The sequence below is a fragment of the Cricetulus griseus genome, chromosome 8 (assembly GCF_003668045.3).
Source record: "Cricetulus griseus strain 17A/GY chromosome 8, alternate assembly CriGri-PICRH-1.0, whole genome shotgun sequence".
In the NCBI taxonomy this organism is placed as follows: domain Eukaryota; kingdom Metazoa; phylum Chordata; class Mammalia; order Rodentia; family Cricetidae; genus Cricetulus; species Cricetulus griseus.
The window spans coordinates 63,487,864-63,500,739 of NC_048601.1; the positions used below are offsets into that span (position 1 = coordinate 63,487,864).

The 12,876-nt window shown below is 44.5% G+C and overlaps 1 protein-coding gene across 1 annotated transcript in view; it reads left to right on the plus strand.

Annotated features, from left to right (window-relative positions):
- Reep1 (receptor accessory protein 1) overlaps positions 1 to 12,876 on the plus strand; it is a 51,386-nt gene that overhangs the window by 19,764 nt on the left and 18,746 nt on the right. Inside the window, exon 5 of the mRNA XM_035449045.1 lies at positions 3,618 to 3,731. Within this exon, the coding sequence (XP_035304936.1) occupies positions 3,618 to 3,731 (114 nt within the window). The remainder of the gene's footprint in view (positions 1 to 3,617; positions 3,732 to 12,876) is intronic.

Below are 12,876 nucleotides of genomic sequence, written 5' to 3' on the forward strand. Positions count from 1 at the left end.
TCCAGTTCCAGTACTCAGAAGGAAGAAGCAGGTGAGTTTCCTGACACAAGTTAGGTCTACATAGGGAGTTCCAGGCCATCCAGGAACAAACTGGTCTTATCTCAAAATACTTAATTAACTATCCAAACTCAATCTTTATTTTTTTTAAAAAAATCATGCTTAGCCCCTGTCATTCTGCAAATAAGATTTCCACATATGCTGTTTACCATTTTATATAGACTCTTTTTTAATAGTTGTCAAAATTAAGCTGGGAATAATGGCACACACATGCAGTCCAGACCTTCACAAGACCAGTGTAGTCAACACAGAAAGAAACCATCACAGAAACAAATAAATAAACAAAAAGGAGCTGGGAAGATAGCTCAGCTGGTGGGATGCTTCCCTACCTGCACAAAGCCCAGGGGTTAGTCTCCAGTAATCCCAGCACTCAGAAGGAAGAGACAGAAGTTCAGAGGTCATCCTAAGCTCTGTTGTGTCTTCCAGGATAGTCTGAGTTACATGAGATCGTGTCTCTAAATAAATAAATCTTAATATAGATAAAATATTTTTATTCAAGAAGATGGCTCATGGGCTGGAGAGATGGCTCAGAGGTTAAGAGCACTGACTGCTCTTCCAGAGGTCCTGAGTTCAATTCCCGGCAACCACATGATGGCTCACAACCACCTTGAATGAGATCTGGTGCCCTCTGCTGGCATGCAGGCACAAGACTGTATACATAATAAATAAATAAAATTTAAAAAAAAAAAAAGATCAGCTGGGTGTTGGTGGCGCACGCCTTTAATTCCAGCACGAGGGAGGCAGAGGCAGGTGGATCTCTGTGAGTTCAAGGCCAGCTTGGTCTACAGAGTGAGTTCCAGGACAAGCTCCAAAGCTACAAGGTTTCTTTTGAAACCCTGTCTCAAAAGAAGAAGGGTCAGTTCTTTGCAAGTATAAGGACCCGTGTTCACATGCCCAGCAGCACGTAAAAGACAGGCATGGTAGGTTCTGTAACTCCTGCACTAGGGGAGTGGAGAGGAGGAGTAGACACAAGCAGATGCAGTCTGCTCCAGGATCAATGAGAGATCTTGTCCCTAAAACTAAGGTATGGAAAGCCAGTTAAATGGTCTATAGGATAAACATGCTAGACACCAAACCTGTCGATCTGAGTTTGAGCCCCAAAACCCAGATGGGAGAGAGGTTGTTTTCTTATTTGTATTCTGACCCACCACTTTCACACACGTACAAAATAAATAATGATGAATTTAAAATATTTCTTGAAGTAGAGAGCAATAGAGGGAGGCATCCAACGTGCATGCATGGCTGTACATATCTCCTCTCCCCAACATGCATACAGCACACACACTCAATCAATCAATCAATCAATCAATCAATGGGGATGAATCTCCAAGCAAAGAGTTATTTGTATTTCTAGATAGTAAACATTGCCCCTAATACATATCTACGTGGTCTTTCTAATGACCCACAGTGACAGAACTGTTTCCTTCTACTAGATATTGAGATTATTCCAGTTTTCTTCCTACTACAGTAATTCTGCACTAGGCGCTACCACACACAGAGTTTGTTCCTTCTTGTATCTTAAAACAATTTCCCAAGAGTGGGATTACTGGGCTGAATGATCCTAACAGTGTATAATTCATTAATTACATTATTTTCTAGCAATTGTGTAGTAGAATTCTTTTAAAATAAAATAGGAGTCTGTTACTTCTCGAATGTGAAATATCCTTCACAGATTCACATGTTTGAGGAGCAGGTTGCCCATGCAGTGCTGTTTTGGGGGGCTGTGGGATCTTTTGGACATGGGGTTCTAAGGGGAAAATATCAGTTTGTGGGGCAGGAATTCAAGTGTGTATCTGCCTCTAGTTCTGGTACACTTAGATCTCTGGTTCCTGGTTGTGCCATGTAAGAAACGGCTGTCACATGTTCCTGCCACTGTGGCCTTGAGCAGCTCCCACCACTGTGTCTTGCCCACCATGATGGACTGCATCATCTCAAACCATCAAGAAAAACAAAAAACAAAAAACCTCCTTCCTCAAGTTGTTTCTGTCACGTATTCTCTCACAACACCGAGAAAACGACCAAACACAGAGAGCCCTGTAGGTAGCTCCCACTGGTATATCAATGTCTGCAGTTTCTGACTTCAATGTATTGGACTTCTTGTACAGGAAGGGTCTGGAGAATAGAACAATTAATTGGACATCTGTAGACAGCCCTGAACATCTCCTTTGCAACCAAGCCCACAGCTCCTCCCATCTCAGAAAGGTGGGGTTAGGGAACTGAAGAGCTCCTGACTTGGTCATCAATCCCACTCTTCTCTCCTTTCCCCTGAATGTTATGTCTTCCCTGAAGGTGTATCCTGGTCATTGGAGGAAATGTGGTGTCTCTTAAGACCTGCCAAGCATCACTCCCTTGGTCTTCACAGAGGCTGAGACCTCCTGGGGAGGCTGTGAACAGGGACCACAGCTGACTCCTGACCCCTCTCCTCCAAGCAGAGGAAATTCACTAACTAGCAGAGCTTCAAACAGAGTGAGGCCACATAGCTTACTGAGCTTTGAAATGAGCCACAGTGGCTACCAAACACCAGCTTTCTCAGAACAATGAAAAACCCAAAACAAAGAAATAACCAGAATACATTAGACATGATCCTGAATCAAACTAAATTAGCAGTGCTATCCTTGGCTTTGGTCAGGAAGCCCTGGTGCCATTTACCACCTTGCCTTTCCCTTGGGTGACATCAGAAGACTTCAATTTCTTTTATTTCAGCATCTGTTAGATGTCCTTGATCCACAAAAAACAATGCCCGTTTCCTTCCGTATCCAGTCTGAGGCACTGTCTGAGAAAAACGGAACTTGGGAGTTGCAAGGTTCCCAATGCCTATCTTGAAGATGAAGAGGACGATGGGGCTGTCACATGTAGTAGCCAAGGTGCTTGCCTTGTTAACCTTCACCAGGAACCACAAGTGAGGCACCATCATCATTGTCCTTTTCCAGAAGAGAAAATTAGGTAGAGGGGCTGGAGAGATGGCTCAGTAGTTAACAGTGGTTTCTCTTCAGAGGACCAGGGTTCTGTTTCTAGCACTAGGGTGGTGCCTCACAACCATCTGGAACTATAATTCCAGGGCCTCCAATACCCTCTTTAACCTCCACAGGCATTGCATACACATGGTGCACAAACATGCCTGCAGGCAAAACACTAAAATAAATCTTTTAAAAAAATAGAACAAAACCTACAATACCTAGATTTTGCCAACAATTAGCTGAGGTCTGAGTCAGAAACCCTATTTGTGGCATTCTGTCATGCTGGATTCTGTCTCTCTGTCTTATTGAACAGCTTCTCAGGGAAAGGCAGGATTGTCTGTAACCCTGGAACTTAGAGGAACTTTAGAGATAACCTTACTGGGTCACTGAGTGGCTGTGTTTTTGCTTATTCAGAATTCCCCCTTTGCACTTGGCCATAGCCAACCTTTCTTTCTCCACCCTCCTCTCAGTGAACACATATTCAAAGTGTCTGTGACATTACAGGCCAGTGAGTCAGCCATCAGGCAAGCTGCCAAGCCCGCACTTGGAAAGAGATGTATTTGAATTTGCCAGTTCAGTGTGCCTCTGCTTCTCCTCTGACAGGAAATTGATGACTGCCTGGTCCAAGCAAAAGATCGGAGTTATGATGCCCTTGTGCACTTCGGGAAGCGGGGCTTGAACGTGGCGGCCACAGCAGCTGTGATGGCTGCTTCTAAGGTACAGTACCATGCTGGGCCCTGACTACCATGGCTGCTGGGCATCTTAGGTCCCCTAGTTGCCTCTACCTGTCACCTATGTGGATGGTACAGGATAGGCTAAAGACCAATTGGCACCTCTTTATTTGAAGGTCCCTTTAAAAATATGATGGAGAGCTGGGCAGAGGTTGATCGCAACAGTTGGGAGGCAGAGGCAGGCAGATCTCTGTGAGTTCAAGGTCAGCCTGGTCTATAGAGCGAGCTCCAGGACAGCCAGGGCTACACAAAGAAACCTTGTCTCAAAAAACAAAACAAACAAATTATGAAGGAGAAAAAATGGTGAATTTTGCCTCCAGAGCATTCTCCTTTCTTTCTGGGAATGCACATGCATACGTATGTGATATGTGATAGCAAGAGTTTTCCAGAGTCCATGAAGCTCCCAGTGGATCACAGGTTAAAAATCTCTAACCTGGGCTTCAAAGATGGTTCAGTGGTTAAGAGCACATGCTGCTCTTGCAGAGGTATGGATGGGTTTGGGTCTGATGGGATGGAGGTATGGAGGAGGGGAGGAGGGGAGGATTCTAGTTAGGGCACAGCCCCTCCTGTTGTACAGAACTGTGGGAAAGTGTGACTCCAGTATCCACAGGACTCCTGGACACCTTGGTGGGATAGGAAATATCATAGTGATGGATCCCAGACAGCATTTCTGGGAAGGAAACTCTGTCTTGGTACTTGAGATTTATCAGGGTTTACAAAAAGCAGTGAATCCCAAGAAACTTCCATTTGTGATGCAAATCTCTAAGGTTCAATTTTTTTTTTTTTTTTTTTTTTTTTTTTTTGCTTTTTGAGACAGGGTTTCTCTGTGGCTTTGGAGGCTGTCCTGGAACTAGCTCTTGAGACAGGGTTTCTCTGTGGCTTTGGAGGCTGTCCTGGAACTAGCTCTTGAGACAGGGTTTCTCTGGCTTTGGAGGCTGTCCTGGAACTAGCTCTTGAGACAGGGTCCTCTGTGGCTTTGGAGGCTGTCCTGGAACTAGCTCTTGTAGACTCGGCTGGTCTAGAACTCACAGTGATCCTCTGCCTCTGCCTCCCTAGTGCTGGGATTAAAGGCATGTGCCACCAACACCCCGCCAAGGTTCAGATTTTTAAATAAAGGAAAAGAGAAGAGACCACCAAGCCCTAAATGTATCAGGCCAACCCTTCAATACAGTGATGGGCAACCCTCTGTCAGGTTCTCTCCCTACTGCATCTTCTCTGCCTTGGAAGCCTGATGGAAGAGGGTACCATTTGTTCTTCCTGTAGTCAGAGAATAGATACAGTGTATGTGTCAGCACTGATCACCCATCATGGGAAACTTCTGGTGGTTCATTCTCTTCCAGGTTTGTCTCATGCTGGGGCCTCCCAAGTCTTGGTGCCATTTTGGCTAGTCATCCCTTAACCCTACTACCAGGAGGGTCATGGCTCCTCCATCAGAGCATCTTATCTCAGCTAAAATCCAAAGGATGATCCAGATGGTCTAGAACATGCCTCGGAGAATAACTTCTTGCTGGTTCCTTCCACTTGGGTTTTTGTGGCAAAGGACTTCCATTTTCTATCCAATGGTTTTAAATGAGAAAATTATTTGGCTTTGTGGGAGCCTTGCTTTTTTTCACTAAGTATAAATATCCCCGGAAAGAAAGCTCATCTTCTCCAAAAATAATGCCCTCTATTTTTTGAAACAGATATGTGCTTTTAAAAAAAAAAAAAAAAAAAAAAAAAAACTTCAGTCAGGCTGAGGTTTATACCAGTAGTTTCCATAGCAACAGTGACAGTACCTAGCAGAGTCAGAGCATGGCACTCACTATGGGTCCAAATCTGGCTTTCATGCCTATACCACCTAGGAGGCTTTGAGTTTTGATTCTAAGTAGTGTTGAATAAGAACCTCAGGCAGTGGGCCCTATTCCTAATAAGGTCCCCAGATGATTTTAAACATTCCACTTTGGATAGGTCACTGCCTGAAGTACCATCCAGAGTAGAAAACATGGGTGACTGAGGTTAAAACAGTTTATTTCTGTATTTTTTCTGTGGTGCAAATGTAAAACCTTAGACCATTAACCTTGAGAATGAGAAGAGCTGTGTGTGTGTGTGTGTGTGTGTGTGTGTGTGTGTGTGTGTGTGTGTGTGTGTGTGCCCGTGTGCCCCTATATGTGAACCAAGACATCATTGTACAACATGAACCTGTGCCACAGTGGGACTGCATTTCCTCTGTCAGGTTATGCGATCAAGGAATTGGTCCTCAACCCTTCTAGTGCTTTTTTGTCCATCTGTCCATGGCTCCCTAGGTGAAAGATCTTTTGACCACATTGTGGATCAACAGTTAAGAGCACCTCTTCCAGAGGACCCAGATTTAGTTACCAGACCCACACCACAGCTTACAAGTATCTGTGACTCCAGTCCCAAGAATCCAATACCCTATTCTGGCCACAGGGGTCCTGCATACTCATGGTGCAGAGACAAATGTGTATACAAAACATACACATAAACATTTAAAAAATACTGCCGGGCGTTGGTGGCACACACTTTAATCCCAGCACTCGGAAGGCAGAGGCAGACAGATCTCTGTGAGTTCAAGACCAGCCTGGTCTCCAGAGTGAGTGCCAGGATAGGCTCCAAAGCTACACAGAGAAACCCTGTCTCAAACAAACAAACAAACAAACAAAAACATTTAAAAAATAAAAACAATATTGAGCTCTGAGCAACTTCCATAGTAAAATTAATACCTGCAGAGGATGTTCTTATCTTCCTAAAGTATGGAAATCTTTATAAGTCCAAGTCATTGAGATGGCTCAGTGTGTCAAGGCTTTTGCTGCCTAGCCTATGATGACCTGAGTTTGATCCTGGAACCCATATAGTAGAACGAAGGAAATGACTATTGAAAGTTGACCTCTGACCTCTGCATATGTGCCAAGAATGTGCACATGTACATACACATAAACACACACACACATACATACACACACACACAAAATAAACAAAGGCAAAAATGTTTTGAACTTCATTAACCATATCATTGTGAAAATATAATTTCTTATTCCTATATAGTGCTGTTATTTTTATCTTGAAATTTGAAAAGCTAAAACAAGAAAGTCAGATATGGAAGCTTTCTGTTCTCTGTTTATCCCTGTCCATACCATTTTTTCCAAGGCTTCCATCTCTGTCCCTAGGAAATTATGTGCACTCGTAAGTGTCCTGGTGGCTTTGCTGGCTTTTTCCCTTTGTTTTCTATTTCATAGCCCATGATTCCATGCAGAAAGAAGACAGCCCCCCAACTCTTAGAATTGATAATCTCTATCTTTCAAAAACAATATTCTTGAAACTCATTTGTCCAAAAAAAAAAAAAAAAAAAAACCCATTCTTACATTAACAGGAGGCCCCAGCGAGAAGAATGAACCAAACCAAAGTCCTGCAACCACCTGGCGTCCCAGACACCTTCCTCCCTTTGAAACTTGGCCGTGCACTAGATCCTGTCTACTGGTTCATTCTTGGGCTTGCTAGGCCAACTTTACTTTTTTGATTCCTCACTTACCACGAAAACCAATGTTGTTTTAGTTCCCCTGAAGATGTGTCCTTGGGACATCCCTAATTGTACCAACTCTGCTAATATTAAAGTCAGCTATTGAAGAGAAATGCCCCACATGAGACCTGTATTCTATGAATTAGAGATTGTCCTGCAGGTGGTTTTCAGTCTGCATGTGTGTGTGTGGGGGGGGGTATTTTCACTCACACGCTTATGTGTGGCCTCCCTTCCCACAGGAAACTCATGTTTCTTTATCAGATTACTAGCTTTATTACTTAAAAGCTTATTTTAAATTATGTGTCTATGTCTGTGTATAGGTATTTGCACATGAATGTTATTGCCCACAAGGGCCAGAGGTGTAGGATTTCCTTGGAGTTTTTGTTACAAGAGGCTGTTACCCACTGTGAGTGCTGGGAACTGAACTCAGATCCTGTGCAAGAGGAGTCTGTGCTAATTAACCAGTGAGCCATCTTTTTACCCCTAGATTGCTAACGTCTTGAGCTAAGGGAATGTGCCTTCTTTTCCTTCATTTTTGCATTAGAAAACAGCCAGAAGGGGCCGCAGAGACAGCTCAGCAATTAAGAACATTGGCTGCTCTTCCAGAGGACTCAGGTTCAATTCCCAGAACCCATATGGCAGCTCACAGCCATCTATAACTCCCAGGAGATCTGATGTCCTCTTCTGGCGTTTGCAGGCACTGCATAGGCATGGCATACAGACATGCAGTCAGATACTCGTGAATACAAATCAAAAATAAAATCTCAAGAAAAAGAGTTAAATAACAGAAACAACAATGCTTAGTTTTGTAGCTACTTGTTATTACTCATTAAACCTAATTGGGTATGGTGATCTTGTTGGCACACAACTTTAATCCCAGCATTTGGGATGCAGAGGCAGGTAGATCTCTGTGGGTTCAGTTCCAATCTGGTCTACATAGTAAGTTCCAGAACAGCCAGAACTACTCAGTGACCCTGTATTGAAAAATACAAACAAACAAGTTGATGTGAGATATATGTCACTCTTTTTTATTCATCCAACCCTATTATGTCCAGTACAACAGTCACTTGCCACATGGGTCTATTTCAATATAAATTCATTGAAATTAAGGAGCCCTGGAATTGAGTTTCTTAGTTGGCCAGTAGCTGGCACAGACACAGGATTCTTCCACCATGGGGGAAACTTCTGCTGAGCAGCTGCCTCAAGCCCTCTGTGAGCATTCTTGGGTTCTCGTTGGTCTTCTTTTCACTCTTTCACCTGCAGCTACCCTGGCTTTGACGGACTACTCCCCTCTCTTACTCACCAAGTCCTTTGGAGCTGTGTTTATAAGGCTCCCAGGGAAGTAGAGCTGCAAGTTCTTGCCTATAGCAGCACCCCTGCAGCCTTCCTGTTTCTTCATCCTCTCCCTTGTGCCAGCCCAGTTTCCACACCATGAACTCCATCCACTCTCCTGACATGCTACTAGAAACTCAAGCACGTTTGCCTGTAATTGTGATCTGTGACCACAAAGGGCTAGTCGAGTTTTGGCCACCCTCTACACTCTGAGTAGATGGGCACCATTCACTGGGAAATAAAATCATGTTTTCTTATTCATTCATTTTATTCCCAGTCAATCTTGCCTTTAAAAAATAGCATTCAGAGTTGCTGTGTCTAGAATGATAAGAAAATGGTCCTATAGGTGTAATACAAGAAGGGATGGAAAAATAAAGATGACAGGAAGGCTGGGACCAGAGTTGGCCTGCACAGGTCTTAAACAGGAAGAGGAAAGAGCAGTCGACCACTTTTATAGCTATTGCAGCGGGTCTGTATTAGAAGGGCAAAGGCGGGGGAAGGAGAAAGCAGTGCTGGAAAGTTGAGAAGTAGAAAGGGGTAACTTCAGAAATGACTGAGTTGTTGCCTGGGTGCCAGAGAGCATCAGAAATGTGGGGGAGGGCTGGAGAGTTAACCTTTAAAGAATGCATAGGGCAGAGTTTCCAACTGAGATGACTATCTTGACAGCTCAGTGTTTGGAACGCCCTGTACCCCTGTTTCCTGGGGGTGCCTGATTCAGGTGACCTGATACAGAGATGTGGCTCACCAGGCGTTTGATTTTGCCTGTTATTTCTCATTAAGGGCTCTTCCCAAAACAGAGGTCAGGAAACAGATCTGATCCAGAAATCCCTGGCCCCAGCTGCAAAATGAAAAGAAAAACAGGAGAGAAAGACACTGGGATATTGGGGCCAGTTCTCAGCATAGTCTGTCCACAGACTGTTTCTAGAAGGTTCTCACTATCCTACTATTCTTCTCTTTTTCGCACTCACTACTGCAAACCTTCAGTAGAGAGCTCAGTTCTTCCCCTGCCCTTTCCTCCTGGTTTGTCAGCCCTCACTTGCACAGCTGTGAGCTCATGTGTGAGGCCTCCACTGAGACTCAGGCCAGCCATGTTGTCCTTCCACTCGGAACCGGTACATGTTTTGTCAACTTGGTCATTTGTCCTCTTGTACAGATGTCTGTCTTGATGCCCCTGTCTGACTGACAGGGGCCACTTCATACTCAATGGCACTTTGCCAGCATCCCATCAGCGTTTCTTGTGTGTGAGCACAGAAATGCATGAGCTGAGCAATGAGTGAGCAAACCAGGAAAGGAAAGAAATGAGGATCACATGACCTCCAATATCTTGTTGGCCTGTGCCCATGGCTTTCTTTCTTTTCTTTTTTTCTTTCTTTTTCTTTTTTGTTCCCTATTTACCCTTTATCAGGTGACTCGACTCTTTTATTTTGTCTCCTCTTTGGACGTCAGAGAAGGGCAGGTAACCCCGTTGAGAGGTGTGACTAACTCCAGATCGATCCAGTCAGGTAGAGAGGCCTGCCAGCCTTCTCCACCCACCAGTCTCTGGTCTGGATCAGAGGCAGGTGTCTCGCTGCCCCGACACCTCTGTGTGGTATGTGTGACTCCATGGCAGACACATGGGCTGGCTGCACTTTGTCGTCATACCAGAGCCTGCTAGTGTGTTTATCCTGAAGCATCTAACACGTGACTAACGTACTCAGTCCCCGCCCCCTTTGTTTAATGCCTGGACAATGAATCTGATGCTGTTGGGGTAGAAATCCTCACCTCTTTCTGTTTTGTTTGTTGATCAGTTTTATGTCCTCAGGAGAGCCTGATCTGTGTGTGGCATGCTGAGGTGGAGCTGCCTGCCCTAATATGGAGCATGTTCAGCTGCAGACGCTGTCAGCGGGCTCAGAATGATGTGGGGGTAGCAAGAAGCACTCACTCTTCTTGATTACCCCTGAGAAATGTGGTTATGCTAGTGGCTTTGTTGTCAATTGCCCGACTCACTAAAACCTCTCACTTTTATCCTCATTGTCATCCAGAGTGAGCACTGGGTACTTGGGGAAATGAAATGAGCTAAAATTCACACTCTGCTGTGACTTGGTGGATCCCTCCAGAACCTGCCTTAAATTGTTCCATTTCTGGAAGTGTCTGTCTTACCTCTCAGTTCTATTTGAAATTCAGATATATATATATATATATATATATATATATATATATATATCTCCATGGGCCATGGTAGTGCACACCTGTAATCCTAGCACTTAGTGGGGGGAATTGGGAGCTCAAGGTCACCTTGACTACGTAGTGAGCTTGAGGCTAGCCTGGGCTATATGAAACCCTGTCTCCAAAATGAAACATAGGATCTAGAGAGATGACTCAGTGATTGAGAGCCAGGTTCAGTTTCTGTCATCCATATGGTAACTTGCAAACATCTATAGCTCCAGTTCCAGGGGAATCCAATGCCTTCTTCTGACCTCCATGGGCACCTGACATGAGCGTGGTGCACATACGTGCAGGCAAAACACTAATACACATAAAATAAAATAAGCAAAAATTAAAGCAGAGTCAAAACTACCTGAATTGTTTTGGGGTTGAAGACAATTGCCACAATAACAGAAGCCCTGTATTCACAGAATGAGGTCCTCGGGGTTATCTTGAGAGATTGGTGTTTGTTGCTAGAATTCAATTGCACTGCCTCCCTAAAGGAGTGCATGAGCCTTATGCAAGGTGCAAAAAGGATAAAAGAGGGTGAGGTCAGTCCTAGCCCTACCACCCAGTAAAGCCTGTCACCGTGAGGCATGGTTTTACTGAGAAGATACAGTCATGGTCATTGACAATGGATAACTCCACCCCATCTACCTCCTTAGCTATCAAAACTGTGAAGATGCCCTCTGGGGTGGACTAAAGTAGCAATGCTTACTGGTGAAAAAGTATTAAAACCTGCCTGACAAAAATACTCCTCTTAGGCTGGGGGCATGGCTCCGTTGGTAGAGTGCCTGCCTAGCATGCACAAAGTCTTGGGTTCAAACCCCTAGCACCACATAAATTAAGTGTGGTTTTGGATACCTGAAATCCCAATGGTTGGGAAATGGAGGCAGGAAGATCAGAAGTTCAAGGTCTATCTCTGTATACTTAGCAAGTTTGAGGTCATCTTGGGATACATAAAACCCTATCTAAAAAAATCAAAACAACTGGGCATGGTGGCATATGCCTTTAATCCCAGTACTCGAGAAGCAGAGGCAGGCAGACCTCTGTGAGTGCAAGGCTAACCTGGTCTGCACAGAGTTCTAGGTCAGCCTGAGTTACACAGTGAAACCCTGTCTCAAAACAAACAAAAAACCCTCTTTCCACTTGGTTCACATATTTATACACCCAAGTTCTCCAAAAAGGGCTCTCTCTCCCCTGGAGCACTTTACCTCACTGGTATGCCAACTGTCCCCATGCCCTACTCTTGTGGACACGTCTCAAGGTGTGTTCAACAGAACAGCCCCTGGGGTCTGGGCCCCCGGCTGATGGATGGGAGTCGGGTGGGGTGGTCTCCTATCGACACTTCGCTCAGGCAGCAGCACGGTAGATGTCCACATGTTTATACTTTGCAGCTCCTTGGCCCTAATGTGAGTCGAGTAGAAAGGAGGATGCAAGGCTGCAGTGGGGAAGCCCAGCAGACAATGCCCAGAGTTAAGAACATTTCCATGGAGGACAGGGAACAGGACAGATGCATGGAGAGCATGTTGCAGGGAGTCTGGATGTTTACCGGAAGCTGCTCAGAGAAGTGCAACCATTTTCATTGTCTACAAGTCATTATCTCAAGTGCCACTAGGAAAGGAACATTGCTGGTGAAATGGGGACATAATCCCTTCCACTTGGGGTGTTTACTGCTTCTTATTTAACACACTGCTGGACTGAGATTTTTTTAAAAAAAAACACTTGTGCACACAATTAAAAGGAGCACAGGAACACAGTAAACAGACTAAAGTCTAACTAACGCCATCGCTCACTGACAGAGTCTGTTGAATCTCTGCAGCTCAGCCATCCACTGATGCCTGTGCTATCCCTTTCTCTGGTTCTTGCAATTGATATACAGCTGTTAATTCTGGAATTTTCATCACTGCCGCCAATACCTATTATGCCCATGCTATTGATTCCACTTCCTTGATGGTTCCAGAAAAGATCAGTGGAATTTTAGATAACCAGGACCCTTATTTATTCTCTTAGCTGAACACCCAGAACCTTCCATTATCCAGTCTTGACATGGCTCATACCCAAGTACACTTATGTGTAGGTGGAGATAGTCATATCAGAA